General features: G+C 47.7%; 1 protein-coding gene across 3 annotated transcripts in view; it reads right to left on the bottom strand.

Annotated features, from left to right (window-relative positions):
• Positions 1-3,680: 3,680 nt before the first annotated feature.
• CA2H7orf57 (chromosome A2 C7orf57 homolog) overlaps positions 3,681-12,106 on the bottom strand; it is a 15,992-nt gene continuing 7,566 nt past the window's right edge. For all 3 annotated transcript variants that reach the window (XM_049641228.1, XM_049641227.1, XM_049641226.1), the window contains 5 exons: positions 11,784-11,937; positions 10,293-10,390; positions 8,391-8,608; positions 6,384-6,398; positions 3,681-4,398 (listed from right to left, as the gene is read on the bottom strand). In XM_049641228.1, coding sequence (XP_049497185.1) covers positions 4,352-4,398; positions 6,384-6,398; positions 8,391-8,608; positions 10,293-10,390; positions 11,784-11,937 — 532 coding nt within the window. In that variant the 3' untranslated portion in view covers positions 3,681-4,351. The remainder of the gene's footprint in view (positions 4,399-6,383; positions 6,399-8,390; positions 8,609-10,292; positions 10,391-11,783; positions 11,938-12,106) is intronic.

Here is a 12,106-nt window from a genome sequence, read left to right as displayed (position 1 = left end):
GAAGTATTCGTTCGTGTCTTTCCCTCATTTTTTAATGGATTGTTTGGAGGGTTTGTTGTTTGGTTATTCTTTTTTTTTTTTTTTTTTTTTAATTTTTTTAACCTTTATTTATTTCTGAGACAGAGAGAGACAGAGCATGAGTGGGGGAGGGGCAGAGAGAGAGGGAGACACAGAATCTGAAGCGGGCTCCAGGCTCTGAGCTGTCAGCACAGAGCCCGACGTGGGGCTTGAACTCATAGACTGCGAGATCATGACCTGAGCCGAAGCCGGACGCTTAACCGACTGAGCCACCCAGGTGCCCCTGTTGTTTGGTTATTCTTGTCGAGATTTCAGTGCTCTTTGTACATTCTAGATGCAAGTTCTCTGTTGGATAGATCATCTGCAAACATTGCGAATATCTTCTCCCAGTCTGTAGCTTGTTTTTTGTTTTTGTTTTTATTTTGTTTCATATTTTGTCCTCTTCATATGAGCTTTCACAGCGAAGAATTCTTTTTAATTTTGATGAGATCAGTTTATCAGTTTTCTCTTTTCATTCTTTTGCTGTCAAGTCTAAAAGTGATTTGCCTTGCCCTAGATCCTGAGGACTTTGCCTGTGTTTTTCTTTAAAGTTTTATTGCTTTATGTTCTACATCTTAGTTCATGATCTATTTTTATTATTTACTTATTTTTAATTTTTTAAGATGTTTATTTTCAAGAGAGAGAGAGAGACAGAGCACAAGTGGGGGAGGGGGAGAGAGAGACACACAGAGAGAGAGAGAGTCACAGAATCCCAAGCTGACCTGAACCAAAGTCAGATGCTTAACCGACTGAGCCACCCAGGCACCCCTCATGACCCATTTTTAAACATCATGATTTGGTGACTCTGGCTTTTGGGTTTTTGTGGGTTTTGTCTATGGATGGACAGTGGCTCCAGAACCTGTTGTCAAAAAGACTGTCCTATGGCACTGAATTTCCTTTGTTCTTTTGACAGAAGTTAGTGCAGCGTATTTGTGTGTGGGCCTACTTCTGGATTTTCTGTTCTCTTCTAATCAATCATCTGTGTGTCTCTCCCTTTCTGTCAATGCTGCAGTATTTGGATTACTGTAACTACATAGTAGACGTTAATATTGGGTAGAGTGATTTTCCTGCTTGATTCTTCTTTTTCAAGATTGTTTCAGCCATGGGACGCCTGGGAGGCTCAGTCGGTTGAGTGTCCAGTTTTGGCTCAGGTCATGATCTCATGGTTCGTGGGTTCGAGCCCCTCATCAGGCTCTGTGCTGTCATCGCAGAGCCTGGAGCCTGCTTCGGATACTCTGTCCCCCCTCTCTCACTCTGCCCCCCCTCAAAAATAAACATTTTTTCAAGAGGTTGTTTCAGCCATTCTAAGGCCTCTGCATTTCCATATAGCTTTTAGAATAAGCTTGTCTATATCTGCAAAAATACACCCTGGGAGTTGGATAGGGATTGTCCTAAACCTATAAGCCAGCTGGGTCCTGGCAAAGCCAGGACTCAGCTCCTCCTGAGTCCCTTCAGCTCCTAGTTTGCGGATGGTTTTATCATGAAAGAGTATTGTATTTTCTTTTCAGATGATTTTTCTGGGTGAATTATGATGATCATAATAATGATGATCATGTTTTTTTCCCCTTCATTCTATTAAGGTACTTTATTACATTGATCGATTTTCGTATGTTGCATCAACTTTGCATTCCTGGAGTCAGTCCCACTTGGTCATGTCATAGAATTCTTTCAATATGCTGGCAGATTTGCTTTGAAACTTATTTTTTGGGCTTTTTTTTTTTCTTTTTGAGGATTTTTCAGTAATTTGTTCATTACTTTCTTGTGATGTCTTTATCCGCCTTTAGTATCAGGATATTCCTGGCCTCATAGGATGAGTTAGGGAGTGTTTTCTCTTCCATTTTTGACAGAAATTGAGAAGGATTGGTTTTAATTCTCTAAATGACTTTTAGCATTTATAAGTAAAGACATCCTGCTTTGGGCTTTTCTTTGATTGGACAGTTTTGGTTTTGGGGGTTTGTTGTTGTTTTGTTTTGTTTTGTTTTTGTTACTGATTCAGTCTCTTGTTATAGATCTGTCCAGATTCTCATTTCTTCTTGAGTCAGTTTGGTAATATGCACACTTCATCCTGATTATCTCATTCTGTCGGAGCACAGAATTGCCTTAGTATTCTCTTATAGTCCTTTTATTTCTATAGTGTTAACGATGTCTCACTTTTATTTTTCATTTTAGTGATGAGCGTCTTCTCTTTGTCTTAGCCAGTCTACTAAAGGGCTGGCAACTTTTCAAAGAATGAGCTTCAGTTTTGTTGATTCTATTGTTTTGTTGTTCTCTGGTTCCTTTATATCTGCCCTAATCTCTTTTGTTTCATTCCCTCTGCCAGCTTTGGGTTTAGTTTGCTCATCTCCTCGTTCCCTGAGATAGTAAAGTCAGGTTGTTGATTTGAGATCTTTCTTTTCTTTTCTCTGTCTCTTTGATTTTAGATCTTTATTACTATTTAATGCAGGCATTGCAGCTATAAATATCCCTCTGAGCCCTGCCTTCACGGCATCCCATACTTTTTTTTTTTTTTTTTTACGTTTATTTATTTTTGAGACAGAGAGAGACAAAGCATGAACGGGGGAGGGTCAGAGAGAGGGAGACACAGAATCTGAACTGGCTCCAGGCTCTGAGCTGTCAGCACAGAGCCCGATGCGGGGCTCGAACTCACGGACCGCGAGATCATGACCTGAGCCGAAGTCGGACGCTTAACCGACTGAGCCACCCAGGCGCCCCCATCCCATATGTTTTTGTATGTTGTGGTTTTATTTCATTCATTTCTAAGTATTTTCTAATTTCCCTGTGATGTCCTCTTTGACCTGTCAGTCACTTCCCAATGTGTTAATTTCTGCATAATTGTGAAATACCTAGTTTTCCTTCTGTTATTGATTTCCATTATTCCTTTCTATTATTGATTCCAATGTGGTTATAGAACATAATTTGCCTGACCTCCCACACAGTTGAAAATCTACATATAAGTTTCTCCCAAAAGGCTTAACTACTAACAGCCTACTGTTAACCAAAAGTCTGACCCATAACATCAACAGTCGACGAACACGTTTTGTACGTTCTATGGATCACATACTGTGTTCTTACAGGACAGTAAGCTAGAGAAGAGAAAACTAAATGAAGAAAATCATAAGGAAGAGAGAACACATCTGTAATGCTGTCCTGTAGAATGTCCACCTGTCAGTGGACCCGCACAGTTCAAGTCCAGGTTGTTTCAGGGTTGACTGTCCCATTTTTACTCCATATGACCAGCCATCCACACTGTCTCATGCTCACACATTTCCCTATGGAAATGTTTCCTCAGTTTGCTCACACAGCACAGATGCCCAGCTAAGTATCTCGTTTGAAGAACTACAGTTCTAGGTGCATCTGGGAGGCTCAGTCAGTTGAGCATCTGACTCTTGATTTCCGCTCAGGTCATGATCTCACGGTTTGTGGGTTCGAGCCCCGCATCGGGCTCTGTGCTGACAGAGCAGAGCCTGCTTGGGATTCTCTCTCTGCCCCTCCCCTGCTCACACTTTCTCTCTCCCTCTTTCTCTCTCAAAATAAATAAATAAAACTTTATAAAACCACATTGCAATGCTAATTACTTACATGTAGCAGTCGCAAAATTTATAAAATAATAAAATTCAGTCTGATTAGTTAAAAAACCATTGTTAAAACTACTAAGTTAAATATTAAAATGAGACATAGTTTTACTTAAATGATACAAAATAATAAATGTGTAATATGAATTTCAGCCTATGCAAAAAAGATTAGCAAACATTTTAAACTGGCATATGATATGATGCTTTCACATCAGGTGTTTACAACTTTAAGGCATAATGATAGTAGTAATTTTTTCTTAGTGTAAACTATGTCACAATATTCTCAAGTTTTTTTTGAAACAGAGAATATCATCTCTATAGGTATTACAGGACCAAATAATGGAAAAGACTGTGAGTTTCTTCTAGTTAAGGGTCTAAATAGGTTGACTTCAATAGAAATGTCACCAATGGAGACTCACACAGGAGCAGGTGAGGTCAGATGCTGATGGGTTGAGGGTGGGGGGGGAAGGGGTTGGTTCCAAGACACTGGGACACCCCAGGCCAGTGAGACGCAGCGTCCCCAAGCCCCGTGATTCACATCCCAGAGAAATACAGGAAGCGACACCCAACATTGGTACCATCTATGCAACAGTGACACCCAATCGGCTAGAAGGTAACTTAGTTCATAAGAATCTATGCTCGTCAAATATAGCAAGAGCCTCAGAAGTATAGTTGTGATGCAGTCACATCTTTTTCAGCCATCAGAAAATGATCGCAGGGGCTTATTTGAGCTCTCCTGGTACGGATGCCAATGGAGATGTGGTCGCCCCTGCAATGCAAAAAGGGAAGAGATGAGTTGACGGGGAAAAGAGCAATAAAGATCACATTTTTTGTAAATTAAGAAGTTTTTTAAGGAAAAATTTTTTAATTTTTTTTTGAGAGAATTTTTTTTTAAGTTTATTTATTTTGGGGTGGGGGGAGGGGTAGAGAGAGAGGGAGACACAGAATCCAAAGCTGGCTCCAGGCTCCGAGCTGTCGGCACAGAGCCCGACGTGGGACTTGAACTCATGAACCACGAGATCATGACCTGAACCGAAGTCGGACGCTTTGCCAACTGAGCCACCTGGGCACCCCTGTATATTAAGAAATTTAACCTATTAATTTTAACTAAACGAAAGCACATGTTGGGGCTCCTGGGTGGCTCAGTCGGTTTAAGTGTCCAACTCTTGGTTTGGGCTCTGGTCATAATCTCCTGGTTCATGGGATCAAGCCTCATGTCAGGCTCTGTACTGACAGTGTGGAGCCTGCTTGGGATTCTCTCTCCCTCTCTCTCTCTCTACCTCCCCCACTTGCTCTCTATCTCTCTCAAAATAAATAAAAACAAACTTAAAAAAATAAAGAAAGCACATGTTTCTGTACCTACTTTTGAAAACTACTCCTGACATCTACATAAAAATGTAACGCATGGTCCCACCCACAAGCCAAGCACAAGTCATACGAGAAACCTCCCATCTGCAGCCCGTGCACCGCTGGACAAGGGCAGGGGCCCCGTCCACCTTCTGGTCTGTGTCCCCGTGTGCTGAAAAGGCCCTGCGGACACTGACAGAAATGTGTTGAGCTGAACTTGAAGGGAAGGAGCGGGCAGGACGAAGGGTCCCTGTGCTTCCCCGGCCCCAGAGGACACGGCCTGGCTCCTTCCTTTGCACCAAGTGCCTTCAGCAATGCTGGCTCTTTCAAACTAGAAATCTGGGCCAGCAGCGATGGGCCAGCTTTCCAGCACACCAAAGACACACCTAGAACGGCTGCAAAAATTGCAGTAAGGAAAAAAAAAAAAAAAAAGCATCAGTAAGAAGCCTGGCTGAGATCCAGAAAGAGCCAGGCTCTCAGTGGAGGGCTTTCCAGTCAGAGGGAAAAGGCAAGTTCTGGGTTGGCTGTTGCGGTTGATCAAGTTAAAAGCCAAGACCGACAGGAGAAGAAACAGGAACCAGAAGAGAAGGGCCCGGGGCACGGGAGATTCTGGTGGGGACAGGAGCCTCAGCGACCCAGGGGCAGGGAGGCAGGGGCACCCACTCACAGGTGACAAGGGCTGTGTGGCTTCCCCAGCCTTTCTGTTCCTCTGAGATCAGATGATGATGGGGGGGGGGGGCAGGGAAGGGGTTGGTTTCCCCTTTCTCTACTTTAAGCACAGGGATGATGTAGCACGTGCCATGATTTGTTTCCTGATAGAAAAGTTTATAAACTCGTGCTAATATCAGGCGAGAATTCCTTGACTGGATCATCTATTTCACTGGCAGTAAAGTAAGTTCCACCTAATGAAGGCAGTGCAGAAAGACCATGACAATCATCCTGCTATATCGCTGGTGGGGGGGGGGGTACCTGTGAACCTACCGCCCATGCGGGAGCCCCCCTGCGCCCCCACCCCCCAGGGCCAGGTCATTCCTGTCCCATTATCGAGACCTCTGTCACCGTGTGTAACCAAACGGGTCTCTGGACTAAACCAGGGCGTCAATATCTCTCTCTCTCTCTCTCTCTCTCTCTCTCTCTCTCTCTCGTCTTGGAGAATGCGCATAAGACAACAAAAGAATCTTGACGGACTTGCTCCTTCTCTTTGTGCCCCCAAACTGTGTTCCCAGGACGCTGATTTTTAAGTGTCGCTGGCGCCCCCTTGCGGTAAGAACACATCCAGTTCGGAGAAGGACGGCCCGGCTGCCCAGAAGCTTCAGCTTCAGAGCTAACTACCTCCGTCCATCGATATTTTTGCGTGGGGGACACTTTTCATATTTGGGCGCACTCGGTTTCTCTAGAAGTACTCACTTGGAGAAGGAGAATCTGTAACAAAGAACAAGTACAGGAGTTCAATTTAGTCAAAGAGAGTTGGTACTAAATGAATTAGCACTTTGGGGGGCACCTGGGTGGCTCAGTGGGTTAAGCGTCTGACTCTTGATTTTGGCTCAGGTCGTGATCTCATGGTTTGTGATTTCAAGTCCCACATCCAGCTCTGTGGTGACAGTATGGAGCCTGCTTGGGATTCTCTCTCTCTCTCTCTCTCTCTCTGCACCTCCCCCCACTCGCACTCTTTCTCCCTCTCAAAAATAAATTTTAAAAGCATTAGTACTTTAAATTTTTTTAATGTTTATTTATTTTTGAGAGAGAGACAGACAGAGCATGGGCAGAGAGAGAGGGAGACACAGAATGCGAAGCAGGCTCCAGGCTCTGAGATGTCGGCACAGAGCCCACATGGGGCTTGAACTCACGAACCGTGAGATCATGACCTGAGCTGAAATCGGACGCTTAACTAACTGAGCCACCCAGGTGCCCCAAGAATTAATACTTTAAATAATCACTTAGAAGACTTCATAAAAGGCTGTATCACTGAAAACACTAAGCCACAGAACACAACCAGCATGGAAAAGTTCGAAAGTGCACTTTTTATTGGTATCAAATGTGAACCTGTCACACATCCATTTTACGACGGAGAGAAGACACATCATCAATAGAAGTGGCCGGGCCCCTGTGGTGGGGGCACGAAGCAGGTGCACGGACAGCATCCCCTCACGTGGGGTCTGTCGGGAGTGGCTACCCTCAGAGTAAGGGACTGGCCGGCAAAGGCAGGCAGAGACCTTGCTGACAAACATACACATAAAGCACTTCAGATGCTCGCAGAGACATAACACATCTCCTTCCTTCTTAACCAAAGAAATGAAGCCTCAAGAGAAAAAAACAAGCTGCCTACAGGCAAATGGCCAATAATCACCGAGCCACAGAAAGTAAACAATACTCGATGGGCTTTACGATGGATGTAGCCAAAACTAATTCCACCCGTCGCTATGACTGGTAAAAATCAAAACTAATATAGTATTTGGAACATCTAATTACAGGGACACTTCCAAACTATTCAGAATTTAATAACAAAGTTTAAGAAATGTGGATAATGGGGGGGGGGGTTACACCTGGGTGGCTCAGTCGGTTAAGCGTCCGACTTTGGCTCAGGTCATGATCTCACAGTCTGTGAGTTGAAGCCCCACATTGGGCTTTGTACTGACAGCTTAGAGCCTGGAGCCTGCTTTGGATTCTGTGTCTCCCCCTCTCTTTGCCCCTTCCCCACGTATACTCTGTCTCTCTTTCTTGCTCAAAAATAAACACTAAAAAAAATTTTTTTAAATAAAAAGAATTAAAAAAAAAAAGTAATGTGGATAACAGAATAATTTCAAGTATGAACCATGAGTTCTGTGTACAGACCTGAGGGCTTTTTATGAACCTGCCCCAAAGGGGACCGGCTGCCTACACAGAAGTTCACGCATCATAGGGGCCAGGATCTTAGATCCAAGGACACTAAATGCGATATCGTTTGGTATCTTATTTGTCTGTGTGTATGTGACGTATCGAAAGATTTGAAATTAAAAGAAAACGTAAAGGGACACCTGGATGGCTCAGTGGGTTAAGTCTCTGACTCTTGATTTCAGCTCAGGTCATGATCTCAAGGTTTGTGGGTTTGAGGCCCCCGTCGGGCTCTACGCTGACAGCGCACGAGGAGCCCTGCCTGGGATTCTCTCGCTCCCTCTCTCTCTGCCCCTCCCTCGCTCTCTCTCTCCGTCTCTCTCAAAGCCACAGCGATCATGACTCATGCGACTCGCGTGAATAAAGAGGAGAAAAGCAAAACCTGTACAATTCTCCTGAGTATGTGACCTCCACGCTTCTGTAGGATTTTACGTGGTGTTTAGATTACTCAGCTCGAGATCCAAAATGAGACAAGAAAAAGCCCGAGGGGCCGTCCCAAGGAACAGAAACCACAGCAGACAGTGACTGCGGGGTGCACTTCACCTTGAGCGTCCTCGGAGCCCTCGGGCAGCTCCGGGTCTGGGTTCGGGCCTCCACCCTGGAGCCCTCCGGGGTCTTGCGCAGACGTGGACGGTGGGGCTGCTCCCGGTGTCCGCAGGGCCCTCCCGTCTGAGTCAGCTCGTTGCTGCAACCACTCATCCTTGTACCCATTGCTGATAAGTTTGGAAAAATTGGTGGGTGAACTGGTTTTTTGCCCGGGCCTCAAAAAGAGAGAAATTAGTGCCAAACTTTAGTACAAAGGTTAATGACAATCCAGAACAGTCTGCAGTGAGCATACTGCTAATAACTTGGATATGTTATCGCCCCTTAAAACCCAACAGGGATAATTCTCTGTCCCTCTCTCTGCCTCTGTCTCTCTCTCCCTCCCTCCCTTTCTCTCTCTCTCTCTCTCTCTCTCTCTCTCTCTCCTTTCTCAGTCTCAATGTCTCTCTCCCCGTGTTCAGCATAAGAAAATACACTTGGTGGGTACTTGGGTGGCTCAGAGCGCAGTTAATCATCCAACTTCAGCTCAGGTCATGATCTCATGGTTCGTGAGTTCAAGCCCCGTGTCGGGCTCTGCGCTGACGGCTCGGAGCCTGGAGCCTGCTTGGGATTCTGCGTCTCCCTCTCTCTCTGCCCCTCCCCCACTAGTATTCTGTCTCCCTTGCTCTCAAAAATGAACAGATGTTAAAAAGAATTTTTTTTAAAGCAAACGCACTTGCTATCATCCCTGTATGTGCCGAGAGCCTGCAGAATCCACCTTCCACCACCTGTCTTCAGGACATCCAAGTAGAAAACTAATGATGCTGCTTTTCACAAGGACGAAAACTTCACACCCCCCTCCCCTGGTCGTGACGGGTTGCCCGGACTCTACCATTTCTTTCACAAATGATCGCTTTCTTAATGAGGTCTTCCTTGACGTTAATGGTCATCTGCCGGTCGAGCCCCTGGCTGGTTGACACAGTGGAGCCTATGGCTCCTGGCCTCGGGGTCGAGAGTTCGAGCCCCACGTTGGGTGTAGAGATTGCTTAAATAAATAAACTCCAAAAACAAAAGATGATCTACCACTCTCTGCACGGCTTTGCCTTCTATCTGCCATTAGCCAGCGACTGCACGTTCGCAGGTCTCACCTACGCTGAAGAGTGACGGGGGCCTTGGACGTGGATGGAGTCGGACAGGTGACACAGGTCACCTGCTCTCTCTGAGCCTCGGGCTCCTAACCTGCAAATCGCTCTGTGGTGAAGGGTATTCCCAGTGTCCCCCACCCTCTAAGTATATATTTTCTCCACCCCCAGTGTCAGCGTGGTGCTCTCAGGTCTGTCCTGCTGTTTATCTCCCACGGGACCGGAGGCTGCAGGAGGAACCAGTGGGATAACTGGTGACGTGACTTCTGGCACTAACTGGGGTTCTGCCGGCCGTGCACAGTCAGAGCACCCACCGCCAGCTGCGGACACGGGGTCCAGGCCTTGGTGACAGATAAAGTCAGGGTGGGACAACAGACTCATGTAAGGCTGATGGCCCCAAATTTAAAAGGCGAGCCTTGCTGAGGACAGGGTCCCCAGGGGCGTCTCGGGCAGGACACAGGCTCACGGAGACAGAACCACTGGTTGGAGAAGTTCGGCACCCACACGGCGAAGACGTGGATGGGGACGGCTGTGCTCCACGGGGCCACGACGGATGTCAGGGGGGGACCAGCGAACGAGGAGCCCAGCGGGTGAGGCCGGGCTATGGGGCGTGACATCAACGTCGTGTCTCCGACACGCATTGCCAGGAAGGCAACATCATTAGGCCGCCACCAGCCCAGTGCCTTGTTGCCATCATTGTCACTTTGTCCCCCAGACGGAGCACCGAAGAGACCAAACCTGAACCTGACCCAGACAGCACTCGCTCTGTCCATGCACTTACATGGGAGGGAAGGACAGTCTGCTTCCTGCAGGCTCTTTGGGGCCAAGCGGGGTCCCCACTTTGCTCGGGTACTTGGAGTTGATGGCTGGTAGCCGCACCTGTTGAGGGAAAACAGGAGAAGGAGACTCACAGACGGTGGAGAAGGACCGCCTATGAGCGTGGTCATTACGTCACCGGCCACACAACTCAACAAAAGTCCCATAAAACGGTTATGTCGTGGAGACTCTCCGTGATTCGACAGCGGTTGCCGGGCCTGGCTGCAAAGGGCCTTGGGAGTGTGGGAGCCACGGACCGTCTCTGCGCCCTGATGGTGGTGGAGGTAATACAATGGGTGCATTTGTCAAAACTCCTGGAACGGTGCTCGGCAAAAAGGTGTAGATTAGATTGTAACGAAATAGGGGAAAATGCTATGGGAAAACAGAAAAAAATGAACAGAGAAACAAGGACGCCCACAAACCCAGGGACGTATTGCAAACATTCACAGGAAGACAAGGGGGGGCCTTTGGGAAAGACGAGACACGATCCTGCAGGTGTGTGAGACCCCATAATGCTGGCCGTCCACGGGTGACATGTTGGCCGAAATATTGTCTCCTGTCTGCCACATGTCAACTCCGCGTCCCACCCAGATCCACGCCCGGAGGCCCGGAGGGGAAGAGCGGGGGAACAGCCAGGCCCTCACCAGAGGCTGGGGTTGGACACTCGTCAAATCCAGCACAACCTACTAGGTTCACTTGGTGGCTCACGCCCGTCCACGTTCAAGGTCTTACTCTAGCCGTGCCAAAGGCCTGTGGGCTGTGGGCGGTTCTGGCAAGCTGTGCACAGAAGCAAAGTGAAGATACAGGGCTGCTGTCCGGGTGGTCCCTGACGGGCGCCCGTCCCCCTGGCTGTCACCCGCACCTCGCACACAGCTTCCGTCAACGGCTCCAAAGATGACCCCGCCTGATGGGGGCTGTGCGGCCTTTAGCATTTCAAAGGTCCCCTAAACCTGTGCTGTGGCACCCAGAGATCCTGAAAACAGTCCACATCGGGGCGCCTTGGGGGCTCAGTCGGTTAAGCGTCCCACTCTTGATTTCAGCTCGGGTCTTGATTTCACCGTTTGTGAGTTCCAGCCCCGCATCGGGCTCTGTGCTGACAGTGCGGAGGTTGCTTGGGATTCTCTCCCTCTCTCTCTGCCCCCCCCCCCCCCCCCCGCCAAAATAAATAAATAAATAATTTTTTAAAAAATACAGGGACACCTGGGTGGCTCAGTCAGTTAAACGTCCTACTTCGGTTCAGGTCAGGATCTCACGGTTCGTGGGTTCTGGCCCCGTGTCGGGCTCTGTGCTGACAGCCTGCTTCGGATTCTGTGTCTCCCTCTCTCTCTGCCCCTCCCCTCTCTCAAAATAATAAACATTTAACACACAGAACCATGAATGAGACACACAGCCATCGGCTACATGGCTTATTCAGGGAGCCGCAAGCAGGGGGATGCTGCTGTCAGACCCCAGTCACCTTTTTTTTCTCCTCACGTTCCTCCGCCTCCCTCTGCCAGACGGTTTTCACGTCAAAGTCGAAAGGCCCTCTTCTGGACTCATAGTTACCGTTGTTCTGATCGGGGTTAAACTCTTCATACACCATGTAATCTGGCATGGAGATGGCAGGGATCCTGCAGAAACAGGTGGGAGCACCCAGCCTGGTGCCACTTCCTTGCCCCCCTCCTTTCTTCCTCCCCTCCCCCTCCTCTTCCTGTCCATCTCCCTCCCTCCCCTCTCCCTCTTTCCCTCCCCTTCCCTCCTCCTTTCTTCCTCCCCTCCCCCCTCCTCTTCCTGTCCCTC

This window comes from Panthera uncia, chromosome A2, assembly GCF_023721935.1.
Source record: "Panthera uncia isolate 11264 chromosome A2, Puncia_PCG_1.0, whole genome shotgun sequence".
Classification (NCBI taxonomy): domain Eukaryota; kingdom Metazoa; phylum Chordata; class Mammalia; order Carnivora; family Felidae; genus Panthera; species Panthera uncia.
This window is presented reverse-complemented; position numbering and strand designations above follow the sequence as displayed.